Raw genomic sequence first — 23,844 nt, 5'->3', positions numbered from 1 at the left:
GATAAGCCCTTAAAGATATGAGACAATAAGGGAAGGAAAAGGGGGAACAGAAAATATACTAGTAGACCTAGGTAACATAGAATATAAAGAATCCTTTGATCATATATGATTATTTTACTAGTCGTAACCTACAGATACTGTTGAATGAATGATAAAATCTATATTTAGGTAACATAAATAAACAGGGTTTTCCGAAAGAAAATATCAAGATAATCTTTAGTGAATGTTTTAGCACTCAGGATATGAACACCTAAATGGGATCTTGCATAGTAGCAATATTAAAAAAATACTGCTGATTCTCATTGTCCTTGTTTGCTTTTGTAAGCTAAGTCCTCCTTACCTATAAAAAGTGCATTATTTTTTGTGTGATATATCACATCTGTCATAATATTGTCCATCTTATAAAGAAATCATCATTTATAGAGTCTTATTTCTCACAAATATCATTTCCTGATTGTAAGAGTCTTTGCATGAGAAATGTGAATGCTGCTAAGTGTATAAACAATGCAGAGGTATCTGAGAAAAGCTATACAATCTTCTGGTATCTGAGAAAAGCTATGCCCTTTTCTACTTATAATTTACTATCCTAAATTTTTTCAAAATAATGAAGTACTGTTACTAACCCTCTAGTGATATGATGATGTTTCCGAGTCACCAAATATTTTTTACCGCAAATGCTCTGATTACACGTTTACCTCATTTTTTGTTTATATTATTATTTTGTGGGGAAAATCCATTAGATTTTCGAATCATCTCAAGAAAACTAGACTCACGTCTGATTCAAGTCAGATCTTCGGCTTAACATTAGACAAAAATCTATAACAGAAGTGCGTGTACCGTAGACCTCTCTCGCGTAAGTAGGTTAAAAAATATCAAAATTGTACTCCGTAAGAATTTAGCATTTTTTAGATCAGTCACAGCTCCTTGCTACTAATATTTACATAAACAAAATTGAATCCCCATGAAAGATAAACTATTTCTACATAATTGTCATATAAATTAAAGTCCTCAAACATACATCATATATTTTTCGTGATTATCCTTAAATATGGTCTGCTTTTCACAAAAATATGTCTAGTTTATCACACTTTTTTAAGAACTTTAAGCCTTGCAAATACATTCTGCTGACTTTATGAAAATATGCAATCATTTCTCGACACAATACAACAATCCAGAAGCTCATAACTGTTATAGTTTGGGCGTATAAAAAACTTCCCCGTGAGAGCGCCATCTTTCATCCCAGCCAAAAAGCAATGTACCTCATAGCATTAGGTGGCAAAAAAAAAAAAAAAAAAAAAGCCATTGACGATAAACCAAGGTTATTCTTATTCATATTTCTTCAAATCTGTACAACGACATAAAATCGTGTTATTACCAGCATTAGCTTACCTGTTGCCGTATGAGAGGATGAGCAGAACATAAATGAAGATGGAATAAACGGCAATTTCCTTTATTATGGACCACATTTCCACCTCTTTCTTACGAGCACTTCTCAGCTTCTGCAAAGTCTCATTGTCAACTCTCTTTGCTTTGAAGGTCTTCTCACGATTACCTCCTGTAAAACACAAACTATTCAAGTTTCGTTCCTCTGAATTAAGCCATCTGCTTGGAGATACATTATTATTATTCGTATCCCGGACAGGATATAGAGTAAGGGTTAACATTCAAGTTAGTTTTCATCGTATGAATATGAAACTTCACGAAAAATCCATTATTTTTTCACAAAATGTAATCCGATTTAGAGTAGAATGGGAAAATGCAGTTCATCGTGGGAAATTTCATTTTAACATTATAAGACGTATATATTACTACTTCTATTTAGCGCATACTATTTGTAGTTATAAGAATATTATATAATCAACAATGCTACTCATTGATTTTCATATCTCAAACAGTCATATATCTTAAACGAAGATTTTAGAAAGGATTTTCGGTTTCATCTTAATTTCATTAAGTTTAACCATAAATTTTAAACAAAAAGGAAAAGAAGTTTATGCAGATTAGTTAGCACACGAATACAACAGAGATTAGCATAAGATATTTGTATTTATAAACTAGATATGATGACAGAATGCTTAATTGATTATTCTTATGTAGTACAACCAGCCTTTCTGAAGGCATAATGTAATCAGTCCTCTGTCCATTGACAATCAATTAATGATAGGCCTTCAGTAGCACGCATTATTTATTAGCCCACAGAAGGGGTTCCCATCCTTTTTGTTCTTTTGTATTCCTTGGACATTTCTATAGAATCCTGTGTACACATGAAGTAGGGGATAGAAAAGAGAAACAATGGAATTGTGAAATAATTCTATTGTCCAATCTCATTGCAGATTACCTCATGTATTGCACAGTAATGGGTATTCTCTTAGATCCAATGTACACACAAAAGAGGAAAGATGTACCATAAGAGGTACATGAACCCTAGGATGGGAACCCCTGCGATGACACTAAGGTATGAGCAGACAGAAGAATAAAACTGATGTGTTAATATAATATATTTATTTTTCGTTATTTTTCATTAAGAACATTTATGTGGTAAATTCGAATGAAATCTTTTATTGCTTATGACGAAATTTAATGATATTTTACAATTAAATCAAATAAGGAAGAATAATCAATATCTTTAATTCATCTGCAGCTGCTTACTTCATTTAAAATAACCTAACCATAATACATCTAAATAAGAATAAATCCCGTGTGCTTGAATGAAATATAACTATACATTTCTCCTTCAACACCAAAAAAACGATGAATTTACGAAACACTTCCCTGTTTGCCCTGTTTAATTAAGCGATAACCACATACCTTGGTGAAGCCACATCTCATCCTGTTCTAGATTTGGTTCTTCTTCGTCTTCGTCTGCGTCATCTTCATCGAGGTCTACCGACTTGAATATTGCACTTACTAGCATCGACGTTAAGAATATCTGTTCATACGAAAGACAAATATTTTTAAAATCACTGAATTTCGAGACTATCATTTATATTTTTTATATCAAAAATATATTTTTTCATGACTATAACAGAATTATTAATGCAATCATATAAGTTCACGAGTTTTACTGGCACATCAGCATAACAGACGTTTTCTATTCAATGTTTTTAGATTGCAGCTTGTATAAAAACACTGATGGGATTAGATTTTAAGGACATTGATAGTTGTTAACTATGAATATAATTATAATACTTAAACTTAGATTTTCTATATGAGCCGCAGATGTTTCTATGAAGAAACTTTTTTTTTAAACAAACAATTATTGCAACTAACACTGACCATTCACCACGAAACGCCTTCTGGTGTTCTAGAGTTAATCACTGATACTTATTATTAGAATAAAAATATGAAAATAACAGAGCAAATTGATATATATCACATTCCTGATTTCTAAACTGGTGACGGAGCTATCATTATGCTAGAATAAAACTATGGAACTTTCACGCAGATATATATCCAGAATTGTAGTCTAGTTTCAACTCAAAATTTAAGTAATACTTTAAGTCAAGTAGTTTTATCAGTGCTAAATTATCTACAATGGCCAGTCTTCAAACCACTCATAGAAAAATTAGAAAAGAAGGGAAAGAACTGAGACGAACCAATAAGGGTATAGTGGTATAACGTACATGTCTTGCCTGTATCTCCTGGAGGCTGAATATCATTTCATTTTTTTTTTCACATTTGAAGATTACTACGTGAGAAAACTAACTTTCTTTTGCTAAATTATTTCTTGGGTTAGAGACACCTTGGGTAATCTCACTTATGTTATAAAGAGCAAGTGTCTGGCTATATATATATATATATATATATATATATATATATATATATATACATATATATATATATATATATATATATATGTATATATATATATATATATATATATATACATATATATATATATATATATATATATATATGTATATATATATATATATACATATATATATGTGTGTATATTTATATATATATATATATATATATATATATATATATATATATATATATATATATATATAACTTTTCTGTCACACTCAGAAACAATGTTAGACATAAAACAAATTGTTCTCTCTCCCCGTCTCTCGGGTAAGGAGGTGAGGGACTTATCATACCCTGGAGAGAGGGGGGGACGTGTGCGTTTGAGTGTATATCTATCTACTGTGAATATTTAGTCGTCATTTTTGACGGATCACGTACACTAATATATCTATACTCCATAAAATACGGATAAATCAGTTGACTGATTGTATGATATTATCCTGGCGTTAATTTACCAGGGTCACAGAAACCGACGGATATCAAGAGGATAGGAATTGAAAGCATTGGAAGCAGAGGAAAGGAAATCCTTTCTTAAAAGTTAAATAAAATTGTTAATTTACTTGAAAATCTTAAAATTTAAGTTAAAATAGCATAAGGAAATATGCTCCATTTTGTCTTCATGGCAGTCACCAAGAAAGCAATCCTGAGAAACAAGTTTAATCTTATATAGTTACCCCTATTCTCATTGGATGTCTATCGAATGAAATATACTGAGTTTAAGAGAAAGCATCATAAACATCTAAAACTATAAAGGGGAACTCGTAGAATGATATTTTCCCACACTAGGTTTTAACAAATATTATTTTCTGTCAAACCTAGAAGGAAATTTTATAGGATACAACTCAGGATCAGATATATTAGAAAGAGGAACAAGAGCAAGAAAGGTACGAGCACCTTTTCTTTTGGTTTTTGTTAGCGTTGCCCGTCGTTATTACCTAATAAGGAAAGAATAGTTTGTGTCTTTGATCCATCAACTGTCGCAAAATTTTACATTATCAGTCTAAAGGCACCAAGATTACACACTTGCTAAGAATATTACTGGATTTGGAAACTGTGTTCAGAGTTCTGACTAGCGTATAGACAACGTCTCAACCATGTATGTCAACGTCTATTTTCAGGAAGACTGAATACCATCTGCTGGAAAACCAACACAAAAAATAATTCTTCAAAATTATATCTGTGAACATAAGCTGCATGTCAAGGATGATCTTTCGTAGGGGAGGGATTAATATTGATATTCCCTAAATGATAATTCTATGATAACATTCTATGTTCAGCTACCCTAAGAGGAAATCAGATACCAAAAGAAACTTTAAATGCGAAAAGAGCTTTTAAGATGTATCTCACTTTTGAGCATGAACTATTAAGGATATGCATACTTGGAAAAGACAATAATTAATCCTACATTTGACCATCTATTGCAAAGTCCAGAGTAGAAATAATTAATATCAACTTGCATTACCGAAAGAGAAGACTGGAATAATCAGTTCATTTCAATTGCAGAGAAGTTAGTAATATTTATTTTTAATAATCTTTTTCCATTTATAAAACTGTGCATTGTACGATTGAGGGTATCGAAGATCTACAATGGTTGTAAATGCATGTTAATAATAAAAAAGAAAAAAATTAACAAACAAATTTTCAGTCAGCCAATCACCAACAAAAAAAAATAACATTACCTGCTGTTACTGCCAAATCTGTATTTAACCAATTAAGTTAACCCAACCAAATCTGTAATGATGTGAACAGATTGCGCATTGTATAATGCCCTTCTTGCATAGCATTATGATATAATGATATACAATATTTATTACATACGTCAGATAAAACTATGGCCGTTCCACCTTGCTTAACTTTGTTTCAATAATGCCAGAAAAAAAAATTATCAAAAGATAAATTGAAACTCGATTTACCTGTCCTTGTTTTCTTAGAAACAGGGTATCTATAGAAATGAATTTATTTTTATAATCACTATCACTTCAGATAAAATCTACTGACACATAAACACGGTCTGCAAACCTTCTTCCCATCTCAAAATATTGCCATTCAGAAGCAAGTTCTATCAAAATAGCCTGTTTAACATATTTTATTGATTATTGGTCATTAAAAGGAATCAAGAAGTATATTTCTTACCTTCAATGGTTCGATGAAGAGGACAGAAGAGAAGAAAGAGATGACGAGAGAGGTGATCCACTTTGTAGCCTTGGAATTTCCAAACATAATACCGTACATCAGAAGGAAAAAGCAGGAAACGCCAATGCACAATATAACCAACAACCAAGCAATGTATTTCATCCACCAAGGTAGTACGAATTTCTTATTTTTCCTAAAAAAAAAAAAAAAAAAACATAATAAAGGTTACGAAGATAAGAAAAACTGAAATTCAGAAGTATGAAAACATAAACGTGATTAATTGGAGGGATCTTCGGAAATAAAATGCTTGCAGCTGGGATTTAGTATTTTAACAAAGATATATCTTCAAAATAAAAATATCTCAAGCTTATTAGACGTGAAAAATGAAGTTTACACTGTTGATTAATATTTCAAACAACCTATACAATGGCTTCCAAAAAGTTTATAACTGAATTTGAAAAAATAAAAGAGAGAGAGAGAGAGAGAGAGAGAGAGAGAGAGAGAGAGAGAGAGAGAGAGAGAGAGAGAGAGAGAGAGAGAGAGAGAGAGAGAGAGAGAGAAAACTATGGAAAACTACAGTTGAATTCTGAAAAGTCTCGTCTCGAAAAGCCAAGAATATAATCAATAATGGGAGAGTTTGTCACTATAGCATTTGCAGTCGAAAATTTATTCAATAAGATAGCAAAGGAGAGAATATTTTCAATACAGATCCTTTTAAACAAAAAACCCCAACTTAAAAAAGATTTAGAAAAAGATGAAAATATATACAGTAGGGACTTTTCCAACAGGCAGGCATAAACTATAAAACTAGCTCTATCTTATAAAGAAAGATTGGGGAACATTGCTTCCTGTAGCTTGATAACAATTAGCATAAAACTGAATCCATAAAGTGACCTGAAAAAAAATTGCTCAAACAATGCGGAGATGAAAAGGCTATCCATTCAATGAATGAGATACTGACATTGAGACTGTTCTCAAATTTTATTTTTTTCAACTTACGAAATGGTGGTCTTCTTTTAGTGTCTTCTTTTTTTTTTTTTTATTTGTTTCGTGCAGAATCTGATTTGAATTATAAGTTATTGAAATGTCTATAATTTCCATCCAAACTTTTCATTCCCAAACATAACATTTGTAATTATGTACAGATCATACAGAAATCTTCTCAGTATGACTGTTGCTAGGAAATTATTCTAAAATTTTGTATATAGAAGACCTAGTACAGTGCTGTTAACATTTACTTACCGATATCATTTGTTAGCTTAAAGGATAACTACAATTTTTGACAACATAAAATATTCTTATTATTAATTCAAAAGGATTAATAACTTTATTATGTATACCTTTTATCCTTTTTTGAAAAGTAACATTGAGAGAATTAGTTATTCTGAGCTCAACGTGAAGTATAACTGGAAGTGTACGATGAAAATATTGTGAAATATTTGGTCCTTCTTAATCTTACGAAAAACTTATTAAATATCCATACGATATACATGCTTGCTTCCCAATTAAGCATCCCCCCCCCCCCTCAAAAAAGAAATAGTAATAATTTGATTACGTATAACAACCTTTAGTGTCTTTTAAGTTAAACTTGTTGAAATGAGGAAAAATTAACAATCAATTATTTCAAAAACAGTAACAACATAAAAACAGATATGTCATATATAAACTATAAAAATACTTATGTCAGCCTGTTCAACATAAAAGCATTTGCTGTAAGTCTGAACTTTTGAAATTCTACTGATTCACTGTCCTTGACCTACTTACAATCATACTTTGAGTTTTGTTAGGATTCAGCTTCATACCCCATAATTTGCACAATGCACTAATTTAAGCCAGATCTCTATTAAGGGATTCAACAACCAGAGATATACATTTAGGTGATGGAATTGATCCAAAGAGAGTAGCATCATCTGCATATGCCATAAGCTTGTTTTCTAAGCCACACCACATGTCATATGAATACATGAAAAGTAATAAACCAAGATCACTACCCTGAGGAACACCAGATATCGCATTCCTATACTCACTATGGTGCCCATCAACAACAACTCTTTGAGATCTATAACTTAAAAAATCAATAATAATGCTAATAAACGACCCACCCACTCCCAAATGTTTGAGTTTGAAAACAAGAACCTCGTGATTAACACGGTTAAAGGCAGCACTAAAATCAAGGCCAATTATACGAACTTCCTGACCACAATCAAGGGATTTCTGTACTGTATTGGAAATTGTAATAATAATAATAATAATAATAATAATAATAATAATAATAATAATAATAATAATAATAATAGTAATAATAATAATAATAAGTGGAGTTCCACTATAATTGAATGGTGTCCCACTTACAGACATGCAGAAAATGTCTTCTCTCTGATGATGTAAGTAACCTCTTTGTGCATGATATAACGTCTTCCCTTTATTTCAAAGGTATAATAAAACCAAACGGAATCCATCAAATTGAAAAGAAAATAGTATTCACTAAATATAAACTATATACAGGCCAACCCTGACTATTTATTATTGGACCCTTCTCTCTGGTTACGGTTATTTTCCTTTGCCTACTCATACACCGAATATTCTGGCCTATTCTTTACAGATTCTCCTCTGTCTTCATACACCTGACAACACTGAGATTACCAAACAAGTTCTCTTCACCCAAGGGGTTAACTACTGCACTGTAATTGTTCAGTGGCTACTTTCCTCTTGGTAAGGGTAGAAGAGAGTCTTCAGCCATAGTAAGCAGCTCTTCTAGTAGAGGGACACTCCAAAATCAAACCATTGTTCTCTAGTCTTGGGTAGTGCCATAATCTCTGTACCATGGTCTTCTGCTGTCTTTGGTTTGAGTTCTCTTGCTTGAGGGTACACTCTGGCACACTATTCTATCTAATTTCTCTTCCTCTTGTTTTGTTAAAGTATTTAAAGTTTATATATGAAATATTCATTTCAATTCTGTTCCTGTTCTTAAAATTTTTATTTGTCCTTGTGTCCTTTCCTCACTGAGTTATTTTCCCTGTTGGGGCCCCTGGGCTTATAGCATCCCACCTTTGCAACTAGGGCTGTAGCTTAGCATTTAATAATAATAATAATAATAATAATAATAATAATAATAATAATAATAATAATATGGGTATAATTCCTAACAACAAAGAAAATCAATGGATTTTATGAATGGGAATCGAAAAATGGGATATTCAGGTTTTTCGTTGGTTGTTGGCGAATAAGGAAAACAAGATGCACAGACATTAAACTTACGACTTTTTCTCAATCACTTTCTTCCTTATTATTTTCTCTTCTTCATTGTCTCCTACTTCTTCTCTTGCTTCGTCTCTTTCTTCTTCGTCTCTTTCTTCTTCTTTTCTCTTTTTTTCTTCTTCTTCTTCTTCTTTCTCTTCCTCATCTTCCGCTCCTTGCTCAGTCCCTAGAGTCATACACAACATTATCAGTAACAAAGGACTTACATAGTAAATGTGAACATTTGGATGCAACAACACAGTCGTGAAGCACAGAAATGGTAGCTATCGTGTAATTTGCGATTTATGAAATATATACTCGCTAATAACCCGGATACACATAAATGCTGTTTATTTCTACTTAGCTATAAAAAATAGGAAATGCAAAAAAAAATTATAGCAAAAAGAAAATACGAAAACTTCTTTATCGCTCTTTTAATTTTTTTGCCAACAGCTGTTTCGGCCATTAACGGTTAGCCTTTTTCAGGGCTAAACTTGTTTGATAGAATTATACCTCAACAAAAACGTTATTGCTATAGAAAGAATCTACAATAAAATCGAGAAATATGTAGATTTTTTTTTTTAATTAAGAAAAATGTTCTTCTCAATGAAAAGGCTGAAATGACTTAGTACTTTTTCATAGATAAAAATTCGAGAACTAATTTTAAAAAATTGAGGTTTAACTATCATGAAGCTTCATATTATACACACGCACACACACACACACACACACACACACATATATATATATATATATATATATATATATATATATATATATATATATATATATATATATGTATTTGCGTGTGTGTGTACATATATATATGTGTATATATATATATATATATATATATATATATATATATATATATATATATATATACCCACGAACGGCATTTAATACCGAATTCTATCTTGGGAATATATATCCACTTGGAATTCATTTTATGGTAACAGCTTCTGGCCGGGTGGAGATTCGAACCCCCACCTGTGGGCCGGAAACCATGCCAGCAACGGCTCTACCGACTGAGCTATCAAGAGAGATAAAAGTTTCATAAACTTTTATCTCTTTTGATAGCTCAGTCGGTAGAGCCGTTGCTGGCATGGTTTCCGGCCCACAGGTGGGGGTTCGAATCTCCACCCGGCCAGAAGCTGTTACCATAAAATGAATTCCAAGTGGATATATATTCCCAAGATAGAATTCGGTATTAAATGCTGTTCGTCGGTGATATTTCCATTGATTGAAATCACGTGTGCTTGTGATATATGTTCATATATAAATATATATATATATATATATATATATATATATATATAGATAGATAGATATATACATATATATATATATATATGTGTGTGTGTGTGTGTGTATATATATATACATTTATATACATATATATACATAGATTTACATATATATGTATATATATATATATATATATATATATATATGTATATATATATATATATATATATATATATATATATATCCGTTAAATTCGCAGCCACACGTGATACCCAGAAGAAGAAAAAACGCAGGGAAATCAAAAATATTGATTCAAAGTGTTGCACTCCTATAATGCATCAAGTATATTACAATAAAGATGTCAATGCCCATCTCCTCCCTGTGATGATTCACCAGATTCCTATAACTGGGTATATTCAAATAACCTCCATAACTCAAGAGCAATTTATAGAGCTTAGATGTTTTCCAGTTAATTTGTATTATAATAGACTATTGTCAAAATATTTGCAACTGTAGGAAGCCAATGATAAACACCTGATGACAGGAAATGCTTCTTTAGTTAAAGACTAGCTAAGGAGGAAAATTAAGGAACATTTTATGGGGAGGTTTATTTAGATTTTAAGGACATCCACGTGATGTGCGTTATGACCCAGACATGTTCTAATGTATCTTATTCCTAAAAAAAAAAAAAAAAAAAAAAAAAAAAAAAAAAAAAAAAAAAAAAAAAATCACATAATTCTCTTTCACCAACGTCTAATAGCATACATATATACATAAACACTCATTAACTTGTGCTTGAAAGTTGAATGCTTCAATAGAAGTGCACCACCATGCATTTAATACTCACGAGTCCTCTCGTACGCCTTTTCAATTCGTGATTTTCGCAGCGTCTTTGGTTGTGATTTGCGGAAAATGAAAACAATCAAGAAGGAAGGTGGGAACACAATCAGATTGCTCATCAATCCAACACCAATCTGAAATTAGGAAAAGGATATTGTAATCAATAAAAGAAAATACACTCTAAAAGGTATCAAAACAACGTTGATATATGAATCATTAAAAGCACTTTGCGCATAAAGATAGCGTATCAATGTGGCTAATGAAATCTATGATAATTTTAATTGCTTATGTAATCCCAAGTTCTGAAGCTAACACAATATCTCGCAAATCTAAAAATAAAAAATAAATGCAGAATAGAGCTTTAAAGCCATCTAAATAACTGGATATTTTGAAAGGTGTGTGAACGTGGCTAGTATTATTATCATGACTAGCTAAGCTACAACCCTAGTTGGAAAAGCAGTATGCTAAAATCCAAAGGGCTCCAACAGGGAAAATAACCCGCAGAAGAAAGGAAATTAGGAAATAAATAAACTACAAGAGAAGTAATGAACAATTCAAATAAAATATTTTAAGAACAATTACAACATTAAAATAGATCTTTCATATATAAACTATAAAAACTTTCTAAAAAAAATCAAGAGGAAGATAAATGAGATGGAATAGTGCGCTCAAATATACCCTCAAGCAAGAGAACTCTAACTGAGAAATGGAATAAGCAAATTATGAGTTAGAGGGAAGACATGCGCTTATTCAAATATATAAGAACCCCTCACTGTCAAAACTAATTTGTATATAAATTCGAGAAATTTTATCATCTCTATTTCAACAGTACAGTGGCTTGAAAATGTAAAGATTAGCAAGATGAAATCCCATCGAAACAAACTCAACATTAATATCAGATTCCCATGAAAGAGATAAAAAAAAAAGAAATTAACCCAGGAGGACAGAAAACTGGAAAGGAGTTATAACATTAATTCTCTTGAAGGAAAAGATCGGGCCATTTTTTAAATCTAAGCCTATTGTAGTGTTATTCGATCAAAGAATTACATCACATTATCTTTATAAACGATTATAGAATCATTCCATTATCCTTTGCTATCTCAGTTTGGTAAAATTCAATTTTACAGCAGTAATAGTAACAGCATTTTACGAATGGTACTTTGGATTTAGGGCTCACATAATTATTTCCAATTGAAAATAGGAGGTAATAGAAATGTAGTGTTCTTTAATAATATTTAGAATGCCAAATAACGATTCATAGTTCGGCCTATTACTCGAAATTCAACGGTTCTCTTTATTTTAAAAACCTACCTCACTTCAAGTTCATGACAAAAGACGAAAGAGGTTATTTGCTAAACCTAATGAGACCCCAATCTTATTTGAACAATTTAAACAAAGTTAATTGATACATTGAGTCCCAATTTCATGCAAGATCCGTTGTTCTGTATTCAACATACTGTAGTTACTATGTCCTAGATTAAGACAACTCAATTCACTCTTTGATACAGCATATTGTGATTATGCCCGATTTAATATCACAAGTCCAATATTGATGTTGGATAATCATGTATATTTTTCTGATCATAAATTTTATCAGACCACAAGACCTTCTTAGTAAGCCTGTAATTATAATCATTACTCAAGAATAACGTGACTATTTTCAGTGCAAAAACCTAGGAAGATTAGTAACCTAAGTAAGTATATATATATATATATATATATATATATATATATATATATATATATATATATATATACATATATGTATATATATATATATACAAATACATATATATACATATTTACATATATATATACATATATATATGTGGGTGCGTGCATGGCATGTGTGAGTGTGTATATATATAAATATATATATATATATATATATATATATATATATATATATATATATATATATATATATACATATATATATATGTATATATATATATATATGTGTATATATATATATATATATATATATATATATATATATATATATGAGATTTTTACCTCATATTTTAATTACTTATTATCGATTATATTTAATATATATTTTATGCTATTCGTTTATTTAACATTAATGCAAATGAAATTTCTTCTTCAGCTTTGTAATAGTCAAGTTTGACTCATTAGGCTGGTTAATCTCCTCCTTTTAATAATAATAATAATAATAATAATAATAATAATAATAATAATAATAATAATAATAATAATAATAATAATAATAATAATAATAATAATAATAATAATAATGTTTTTCTTGAAGAATGTCCTCATATCTATAGTGAATTTTACACTAGAATCAGTCTCCCCAGAAATGAAAATAATCCTTATTTCTTACCTGTTCAGGACTAAGGCTGAACGGTCCTAAATTAAGACCGCCTGTGCCAGGTTGTTCAGGAACCCGATCGTACCACATTGCATTTACCAGCATAGAGAGGAAGAGCAAGGCAAAGCATGAGGCAACACGTTGACATCTATGAAAAGAAAGAAAAAAAAACAGGAAAAGAAATTAACATTCATTCATATAAATATATTAAAGCAAAAAAAAGCAGTAAAAAAATTTAACCCATTCGATATTTTATATCATATGTAAGACAAATTAATTTTGATATTCATGTCCTCATAAACATCCTGTTTTCTTTTATCTATTTACATGTCAAAACAGAATGGTATCAAGATATATAAGTAAATTGATAAAATTCATTTTACAGAGACGACGTCACTAAAAGAAAAAACCAAACTAATCTTTAGCCAGTTACACTAATGCGAGACATAATAAAAAGCCGATGGTTTACCGACGGACCAGTCAGGATATACATCAGTAATAAGACTGGTACTAACTATATCCTCATTGACATTCAAGGGCTAAGGGTGTAGTTATAAATCAAAGAATTATTACAAAACAAAACGAATATATAACGTTAAGATGTTATATCGGCCAAGAACTATTTAGTTAGTAATGTCTTGCCAGTGGTACAATTATCATTAAGATAATCAATGCCATAGTTCTTGTTTATTTTTGTTCATCTGACTTATTTTGCATCCCTAGTAAACTTGGCTAGTCTGAAAAAGATGACCGTTAATATTAATTGAACAAAAATGAATACATTTCCACTAACCTGGTAAACCGAGAGCGTGCCGGTCTTAAAAACACCGAGAACCAAAGATGTCCATCTGCAATGTTCTTGTTCTTGGTTGTGTTGTACAAATGAGAGAACTGAACTCTCTGCTCAGGACCAGCCACTTCCAGCAGGCGATCAATCTAAAAAAATACAAATGACGAAAGGAATCTGACATGAGGTCTATGGTCCTATGTGATAGCTTTCCAATGTGGTCTCACTCAATAATCCCTCTTACTTATACCAGAAAAGAAATAGGAAATAGATACTGGACATGTCTCAAGAATAAAAAAAAAAAAAGGATGAAAATTTATTCCTCTAAAGTAACATTGGCAGTAAACATAAAGGATTTTTTTTTTTTTTAAGTCTACAGTCCTCTCGGGCATCTTCATAAACAATTTTTCTAACGCAGTGCATCTATCTGGAGGGCCACTTGATTTGAGAGCTATCGGAATTTCTGTACGTTTAAAGAAATAAATTAAAAGCAAATGTAAAACTTGAAGTTTAATCATAGAAATCATTATATGTCAAAACATAGTATAGAATGAGTTAGCTCAGAAATTCATGTGATAGACTGAAGAACTAGGTAGCTGACAATATTTTTGTAGTACGCTACTGAGACATTAAAATAAGCAAAAAAAGGCGCGCGTTCATTTCTTTAAAAGAAAAAATACCATTGGCCAGGAGATATATGTTGGTTTTGATGAAGCTTCAAAGTGCTCTCCTAGTATGAGCTATAAAAATATCACTATCTAAACTCCTCTATCTGTATTATCTTTCAGTAATCAATTGAAACCTTAGTCATAGTGAGTTGATAACGCAATAAACTAACAATGCAAAAGGCCACAGAATGTAAAACGTGTCCACGCTCAGACGAAAACGGTGAATCTGAATACAAAGATCTTACTTGTCCATCGTCATGCTCCACAGCTAGCCACTGGTGGCAGATAAACTCGTATTTGTCCCCGCTCTGCACGTCTCGAAAAACAACGTAACTCAGATACCATGAGGCGTTAACACCCTTCCCGCCATTGTCATGCCATATATGTAGGAACTGAAGAGGTCCAAGAGGCCTATGGATTAGGAAGAAGAGAAAGTCATTATCCTATATAAATATCACATGCGTACAACCAAGTATTGACTGATTGATTTTGAGTTTTCTGGCATTTGAATATCAAAGGTCGATGACACTGTTATCGTTTGTTATAAATAAAGAATAGGAGGAAATTAAGTTTAAAATCATAAAAGCGATATCCTTTTAAAATTTAAATGTCTTTCAGAAGACTTGTTTCTAAAATAAATCTGAAGATACCATTAGTATAATGCAACACATCCTGACCAAGAATTTTGGAACGATAGAAAAATTTCTATGAGAATCATGACAGAAATAAGATACCGGGCGTCATCTAAAAGAGATCCATTATTTTAACATTGCTTAGTTCTGCAAATCAAAAGTATGATGAAATAACTTTTGAAACATTGAATTTTCGTAAAACAATTACTTCAAGTCAGAACTATTGTGGAAATAAAGTAGATCAACATGAAAAAAAAAATGATCTTAAATATTAGATGCTTAAATCTTGAAGATAATTTTGCAATGAAATGCCATCAAAATACCACCGTTAACCGGTGTAAGCCTTGAGTAAATATCCTTTTCAATCCTCATCAAATATCAACCAACATGACTAATTACAGAACTTATGTTGTCACAGACAAGTATCTAAGAACCGAATACAAACTTTCAAAACCAAGAAATAATTATCCTGCGTGGGATTAGTAAATCGTCAACTAGTTTCGTAATTCGTTCCTTAAGGTTCCAAATGAGCCTTGACATTATGAAAGATTACTTTGAAATAACAAATTAAACGTGGTTAAAGATGAGTGGAAATTAGAGTACCTGCTGCATTTTTGCTAGTATAAGAGAAGAAAATGGATGGTACGCGTGATAAAATTTTTGTAGAAGATCTTCTAAATATATTTTTAATAGTTTCTATATAAAATAAATATCACAAGTTTCGATTTATCACGAAAATTTGTTCCTGATCAGTTTCCAAAAAGACTCGAAATATAAAATTCTCCTTCAATCATCATAAATCGTAATATTCCTTTGCGCTTTTATTTATATCATTGTCAGCTGTTCACGGTGTAAAAAAAATCTATATAAAATTTATATACGAAGTTGCTAGTTATGAAAATAAGAAAAAGGAAATGGCAGAAACTTTAAGATTTTTCGTAACCTTGAAAAGTAGGTAACATAAAACATTTCAAGATTTTTGTATAATAGAATATAATAGTTCGAGTAGATATGATTAAGTTCAGAAGTTTAGAATTGTAGTGAATGCTTCTTTGTTGAACAGATTGACATGTCTCACTCCATATCTTATATATGAATGATTTACTTAGCATTCTCACTAATCTTAATGTAATTTGTATTTTTTTTTTTTTTTTTTATGTATACTTCATTTATAGTTTATTCGCTACATCTTTATTTCCTTTTCCCGCTTGGCTGCTTTTTCTGTTGGATGTTATTGGCCAAGTAAATAATAATGATAATAATAATGATAATAATGATAATGATAATAATAATAATAATAATAATAATAATAATAATAATAATAATAATAATAATAATAATAATAATAATAAAAATAAAAATAATAATAATAATAATAATAATAATATTAGTAATAATAATGATAATAATAATAATAGTAACAATAATAATAATAATAATAATAATAATAATAATAATAATAATAATAATAATAATAGAAGATATATATATATATATATATATATATATATATATATATATATATATATATATATATACTTTTTCCTAGTGAAATCATGATACATTCGTAGAGGAGAAACGGTATTTATGGTTATTAGAGTAGTTTTCAGCTTAAACACCAGGGAATTTTGGTTTAACTGTAATTAAAATAAAGCAGATAAAATATAAATCTTTCTCATTTTGTAGTATATGGTATATCGTAATTCATCATTTTTATCATAATATTTTTTTTCTCTCTCTCTCTCTCTCTCTCTCTCTCTCTCTCTCTCTCTCTCTCTCTCTCTCTCTCTCTCTCTCTCTTCCTGTGGATGCTCATATGACCTCGTGCAGGTACCTCCATATATCTGCTTTTAGTGTTCATAAAAGCATAATTTAAAAATTTTCGATAGAAAATTATTAAAAAAATATATATATATATCCTGAAACACGAGCTACATGGCCACTCCACTAGTTTGTTATTCACGGCATAGAGAGGATGGTGAATATAATATACTATATTGATAAAAGCAAATTTTCGTGGTTTTTATAATCATGGTAATCATTTTTGTTTTTGAGGAGCTTCCTTTTTGGCCTAAATCAGATCCCTCCAGTGATTCTTATTCATTTTCCAGTAAGAATCCATATGTTATTGGATAGCTCATGCTTCCGTGACATGATAGTTTCTGAAGAGATGTGTCTTTGTTTTTGTTTTTTAAATCTATTTAAGTTTTTGCATATTTTTAGAACTTATGCAGCTTTTTTCAATGGTCTTAATTCTGTGTATTTGGATTTTTTTTTATTTTGCAATGCCTACGTATTTAAATCTCTCTTATTTTCATATGATACTTTTAAAGAACTTAATTCTTCAAGATATATATAGATAAATTAAATCTACAATATAGATAAAAGGTTTTCTTAAATGACCAGTCTTTTTGGTACTGCTTATAGACAGAAATTTTCAAAAGGGATAGAAATAAAACAATATTCTGAGCCCAAACAGAAAAAAAAACCTGGTCTTGGTTCCATTGGAAAAATAGATCTCTTTATAAAACAATATTCTCTGAGACATTATCTAATACATGGTCATTATTCACAACGTAACAAAATCGCTTGTGAAAAAGACCATATGAAAAACGAGATAAGCTAATGGAAGATGTATTTGAGAGCATTTTCGAAATATTTTTAGTTGTTTTTAGTTGTAAAATTACATATTTTTCGTATAATCGCACTTTTCGCGATTTTATTCAAATATATTTTTTTTTCTTAAGTTATGATATTTACCTTCGGTAATATCCTGATTCTAATTTAGCATGACTCGCTTCAAAATAATCCTTACCTTGGAACAGCCATAACAAACACGTCAACGGCTCCCTTCCTGAGAATTTTCCGTTTGCTATCGGCCAACGTTCTGACATCTGTCTCGTCATTTTCTCCTGCCACAGTGAACTGAACGAGGGATTCTGTCTGGGCACCTTTGACGTTACCTGTGAACACTAGCATCTCGTAGAAGTACATGTCTTCGATCTTGTTATCAGGCAAGGGCGTGGCCCCTAGCTGCAAAAACAGATTAAAAGAAAAATTATTTGATATTTTTTATCACCATCATGCTAGAAATCTACATTGACCACACAGCCCTTCACGGAGTCACTGAAGCCACATCATCAGAAATGGAACACATGGAAATATCATGATGCAAAGCATTATTATCATCTATTAATCTATTTATGAAATTATCTTCTTTATTCACATAGCCGAGTATTCAAGAATTTAGGTAATGTGAAATAAATGCTAATGTTTGATACTGACTTTGTTGCTTACTCAAATATTCAAAAAATTTATTAAACAGATTTATGTTACCAGTATACAGAAGAATCAAGACGTTCTACCAAGCAAATTTGAATTAATCTTATTAATGTTACTCTGTTCCCACACGCAGCTTATCAGTTGATACAGACACTTTACCTGACAATGATAATGGGAAATACAAATTATATTGACCATGTGATACCAAGTCAAGTGAGGTGAATTTTAATTCTATATGAATTTGCTGTTCCTTCTCAAGGTAAAACTAAAAATGCGTGCATTTATACTAAGGGTTGAGTGCATTTCTAAAGATATGTTTTCAAGACATTCAGGTTGAAATATTTATTTATGTCTCGTTTATTTCTCGTTTCCATACTGTATTTTCTTATCCATATCGACAATGAATTATCTAAAATCCTCCCAGAGACTTCCATGTGTAGTAGTGAAACTTTCCTTTTTTAATAGGACGCCCTGAAATCAATATCTTTAATATACATGTAATACAATCGACTTGCAACATATTTCCCATTTTCTTCCAACACTAATCATCCACAACAAACTTGGAGAAGGGAAAGAAGGCAGAGGAAGGGGAGAGGGTATTCAATTAGTTTTACCAGTCTCTAGAATATTTGTCATTTGCAATTTACACTGATTCTCTAATTAAACTCGTATCAATTAAAATTCCAGATGAGACTTTTGATTACAGATTTACTTTTGAAAAAAAAAGAAATGTATCCAGTCTCTTTCCTCCTCGACTCCAAAAATAATTAGTATAATGAGGAAGCCGTTCAAGACATTATTAGATGTTTCTATCCCGTGGAAACATTTAGATTCCATTAGTATTAGACATTTTAAAAAAATGTGACCGATTAATTTCTTTTTCACATATGTACTGAAATCGTCTTTCAATAGCTCTTTTTTTTCGCATACTATTTAGGTTCTTTTTTTTTTTTTCTTTACGAGGTGGTATTGGGAGAGTCCTAGCCTAAAGTTTCCATCTAAAGGACTACAGGTCAACTTCCTAGGATGAGTCACACTTTATTATACCTTCACACACAGCTTACGTAGGCCGCAGTCCTTGCATAGCAAGGTTCTAGCGAGGTGCAGGGACTCCTTATTGTTGAGTGCTGATACACTCAAATATCAAGTCCCCATGCAAAGCCAAAAGCCAGTACTGGCCGGGACTTTCCACCCTTCCTAATGGGTGAGTCACCCCTATTAAATAGCGTGATTTGTATGTCAGTTACGGAACAAATGACAAATTCGTAGATAATTTGTATTTTTCCTAACTATACAAACCTTAGCTATTTAACCAAACTTGCCCGCCAGCCCTATCCCCCTTGAAGTCCTACCTCTAAGCTAAGTGAGCTCAAGCACAGGTGTGTGTGAGGGGGGAGGGGTAGCAAGCTACCCTCCCTAACCCCCCCCCCCCCCCCCCGCCCCTAACTAGCGGTGGGGTAGTAAACCCTCGTTAAAATCTCATGGCTCGTCATTTCAGCTACGCCGAAAGTAATAACCCCTATTAAATAGCTATGGTTTGTATAGTTAGGAAAAATACAAATTATCTACAAATTTGTCATGTTACAGACACAGGTGCGAAAAGCTGATTTTTTGCGAGTAAATACCGCACTCGGGTAGGCAAGCTCCTAACCTAAAAAGTCACTGCCCCTTACCACGAGCGGGTGCCTAATTTCTTTTTCACATATGTACTGAAATCGTCTTTTAATGGCTCTTTTTTTTCGCATACTATTTAGGTTTTTTTTTTTCTATGCCATCCACTACGTAAAGCAATATATTCAAGTAATTCTAAGAATACTGAATTTTCCTTCATAAGGCTGAACACTCCGCAGTATTCTCGAAGTTTCAGTCCAGCTCTGGCCAAGATGCATACATAATGAACTTCCCAATGAAAGAGTTAAATAATTAACTTCTGAAGATCAAACTTTGTACAAAGGCTTTTTTTCGTACGGGTTAACATAGCTCTTGTTCATAACGTATCTGTTTGATATTGTTATTTATGCTAATAAATATCAATTTGTCATTTTTCTTATAATTTATTCTTTTACTTCTCCCTTGGTTTCCCGAAAGTTACCCTTGGACATTTTACTTTTCCGGCAAAGATTGTAACTTGGCTATTAATGATAATAAGAAGATTATATATCATTTTTAAGTACCCCCTAACGTTTGTGATACTTAAAACTACTGTGAATTTTTCCTTTATAAAAGCAAAATATTTTTCTACACTGTATCCTTGATATATGAATATTTCAGGATAAAACGAAAACATATAACAAAAGATAAACGATATACAAACATAGGATTAAAATTCACTTGGAAAAAGGACCAAATTACCTTTTCGACGTCCTTCTTATCTTTAAGATGAGCGTAGACGAGAAGAATTAGAAAGATTGAGAGGCTGATGATGAGAGTCAAGTATATTGTGAGGTTGTCGTTAAATCCCATGTTTGCAAAGACGTAGTTGAAGTCGATCGTGTTGGGCATGACGAACATGCCCGATCCAAAGCTGGTCAGATGGTTGGCACTGCAGTTAGACATTCCGTGATCTGCTGATATGACCTTACGGAAAGAAAATGACATTGTTTAAGAGCGCCTAAAAAGAATAGATTTCGTATTAAGAATTATATCCCTATAGAAAAAGGGTTCTGACATAAACAGAAAATTATACGAATTTCTTCAAGTAACACCTAGGGTTGCGGTAACCTATTGGAAACGTTCGTGCCTGGTGATCGGCCGGACTGGGGTTTGAGTCCCGCTCAAGCTCGATGATTTATTGTAGTGTCTGCAGCCTCACTATCCTTAGGAGCTAAGGAAGGTGGGTTTGGGGGAGTCTGTAAGTGTACCTGCTGAGTCATCAGCAGATATTGCCTGGCCCTCCTTAGTCCTAGTTTGGGTGTAGAGGGACTTGGGTGCTGATCATATGTATATATGGTCAGTCTCTAGGGCATTTACCTGCTAGCTAGGGAATTGTCACTGTCCATTCCCTCTGCCATTCATGAGAGGCTTTTCAAGGCTTTAATCACATTCATAGTGACCAACATTTATTTGCGCAATCTTAAGGGTAGAAATTACATTTACATATCTCCAGAAGTAATTTTACTTGACCTATTCATTAATTGAATTTTCGGATATTTTCTTTGAAATATTGAAACAGTAACTCAACAGATTAATTCACAAATCTAATAATGTACTTATGATAAAAAAAAACTTTTAGAAATATTATTTTTCTTATCTTTTGCTCATGATTTGTTTGTTGGACGTTATCACTTCAGAAGATTAACAGGGGCTTTAAAAATTCCTCAAAAGATGATGTAATTACAAATACTCAAGATGAAAAGAGTCATGTTTTTTTATTATATACGGTAAGCTTTCAGCGAGAAGAAATCCTCATGAAATATCAGTGACTAAAATGCATGTCTGAAATAAAAAGATAATAAGTCCTGAATTCAACCATTTCAAAACTTCTACGACAAACCTATGAATAAGTTTTCAGTAAGAGTGGATCACAGAAGCGTTATTAATATGCAGACAAAAGTTTATAACAGTATGTGACCTCAATACTTCGTGTGGCTGAGAATAGGATAACAGCTATTCTTAAGATAAGTTTCCCAGCGAACTACGTAAGCTTTTCTTAAGAACCGTTGCCCCATGATCCGATAGTTGAATGTTACACCCTTATGAAGTATTGAGTTAACATACTGAAATATACTTTTGCCTTTTAATCATTACATTCTGATTTCTACAACCATTTGGAAGTGAGAGCCATATCCTTTACCACATTTCAAATAAAACAATATTATGTACCAAATGGATGTAACTTTCATTAAGACAAATTATCTTCATAAAAAGACTTAGAGGGATGCATATATACTGTACATACCGATAAACCTTCACCTAGCCAAGTAGAATTTGCTTTATTAAGAAAATAGCAGCCACAGGTAATAACGCGTAGCTTGTAGTTTGTAGTTAAGACTTGAACCACTGATCCCGTGACGTTATTTTCTACTGGATCATTCATCAACGAGATATCAAAATCTTCTTTGAACTCTCCAATTCCTATAAAGTATCTTCCTGTTCCATTTAGTATAGCTGACGAGAGGAATAAGTCATGCACTCCTGGGGAAAGGAAAATGCAGTGTGCAGTAATATCAAGGACGCAAACAGGCATCTAGTTTGGTCATTAATATCAAAAGGGAATTCCCTGTTTGTTTTGAAAACGGTATACAATCTTCCAATGATGCCTCATATAAATATACATCATTGACAAAATCGGACATCAGCTATTAAATATAGACACAGAAATTAGAGGATAGAATATTGTTTATTCAAATATGCCTGCACTGTAGCATTATGATAGTTGTAAAGGTGATGAAAAGGGTGACTTGGGGTCTAATAAAATATAATGCTAGTTAACCGTAGACTATCATTATTGCACCATAAAAGCATAACCAAAACTGTGTTTACTTTTATAATATAGAGGTTTACTTTAACTTACCATTCTTCATGGGGATGTCCTTCACGAGATAAAAATGCTCATGAATAGTTACAGTTGGCAGACGAGGCTTAGATATCAGCAGGAATAATCGTGGGTTCTCCTCGTCAGGAAGAATTTCTAAATTCGCTGCTGAATCAGTCTGAAATCATTCATAAATTCGTTAGTACCGAAAGGAGAAAAACTTAAAAACGTATTATCTCAGAGACTCGTGTAATTAAATACAACTCTTCAAAATCATTAAGTAAAATCCAGTTCTTGTTATGCACGATCTTCTCTCCTCACCATTTAAATGTTATATTTATATTTTTCAACTTCATATCCAATTGAGTATTTGAACATCCAATCTCTATATA

General features: G+C 31.6%; 1 protein-coding gene across 1 annotated transcript in view; it reads right to left on the bottom strand.

Moving 5' to 3' along the window:
* The window catches only part of LOC137644290 (polycystin-1-like), a 102,146-nt gene that overhangs the window by 19,703 nt on the left and 58,599 nt on the right, over positions 1-23,844 (bottom strand). Inside the window, exons 29-40 of the mRNA XM_068377281.1 lie at positions 23,492-23,630; positions 22,877-23,112; positions 21,331-21,555; positions 18,512-18,729; positions 15,310-15,475; positions 14,403-14,545; positions 13,622-13,757; positions 11,282-11,408; positions 9,208-9,373; positions 5,950-6,142; positions 2,809-2,929; positions 1,390-1,555 (exon numbers count right to left, since the gene is read on the bottom strand). Of these exons, the coding sequence (XP_068233382.1) occupies positions 1,390-1,555; positions 2,809-2,929; positions 5,950-6,142; positions 9,208-9,373; positions 11,282-11,408; positions 13,622-13,757; positions 14,403-14,545; positions 15,310-15,475; positions 18,512-18,729; positions 21,331-21,555; positions 22,877-23,112; positions 23,492-23,630 (2,036 nt within the window). The remainder of the gene's footprint in view (positions 1-1,389; positions 1,556-2,808; positions 2,930-5,949; positions 6,143-9,207; positions 9,374-11,281; positions 11,409-13,621; positions 13,758-14,402; positions 14,546-15,309; positions 15,476-18,511; positions 18,730-21,330; positions 21,556-22,876; positions 23,113-23,491; positions 23,631-23,844) is intronic.

This window comes from Palaemon carinicauda, chromosome 7 (assembly GCF_036898095.1).
Source record: "Palaemon carinicauda isolate YSFRI2023 chromosome 7, ASM3689809v2, whole genome shotgun sequence".
Taxonomy (NCBI): Eukaryota; Metazoa; Arthropoda; class Malacostraca; order Decapoda; family Palaemonidae; genus Palaemon; species Palaemon carinicauda.
The sequence above is the reverse complement of the archived record's forward strand: the minus strand, read 5'-3'. Positions and strand labels throughout refer to the sequence as shown.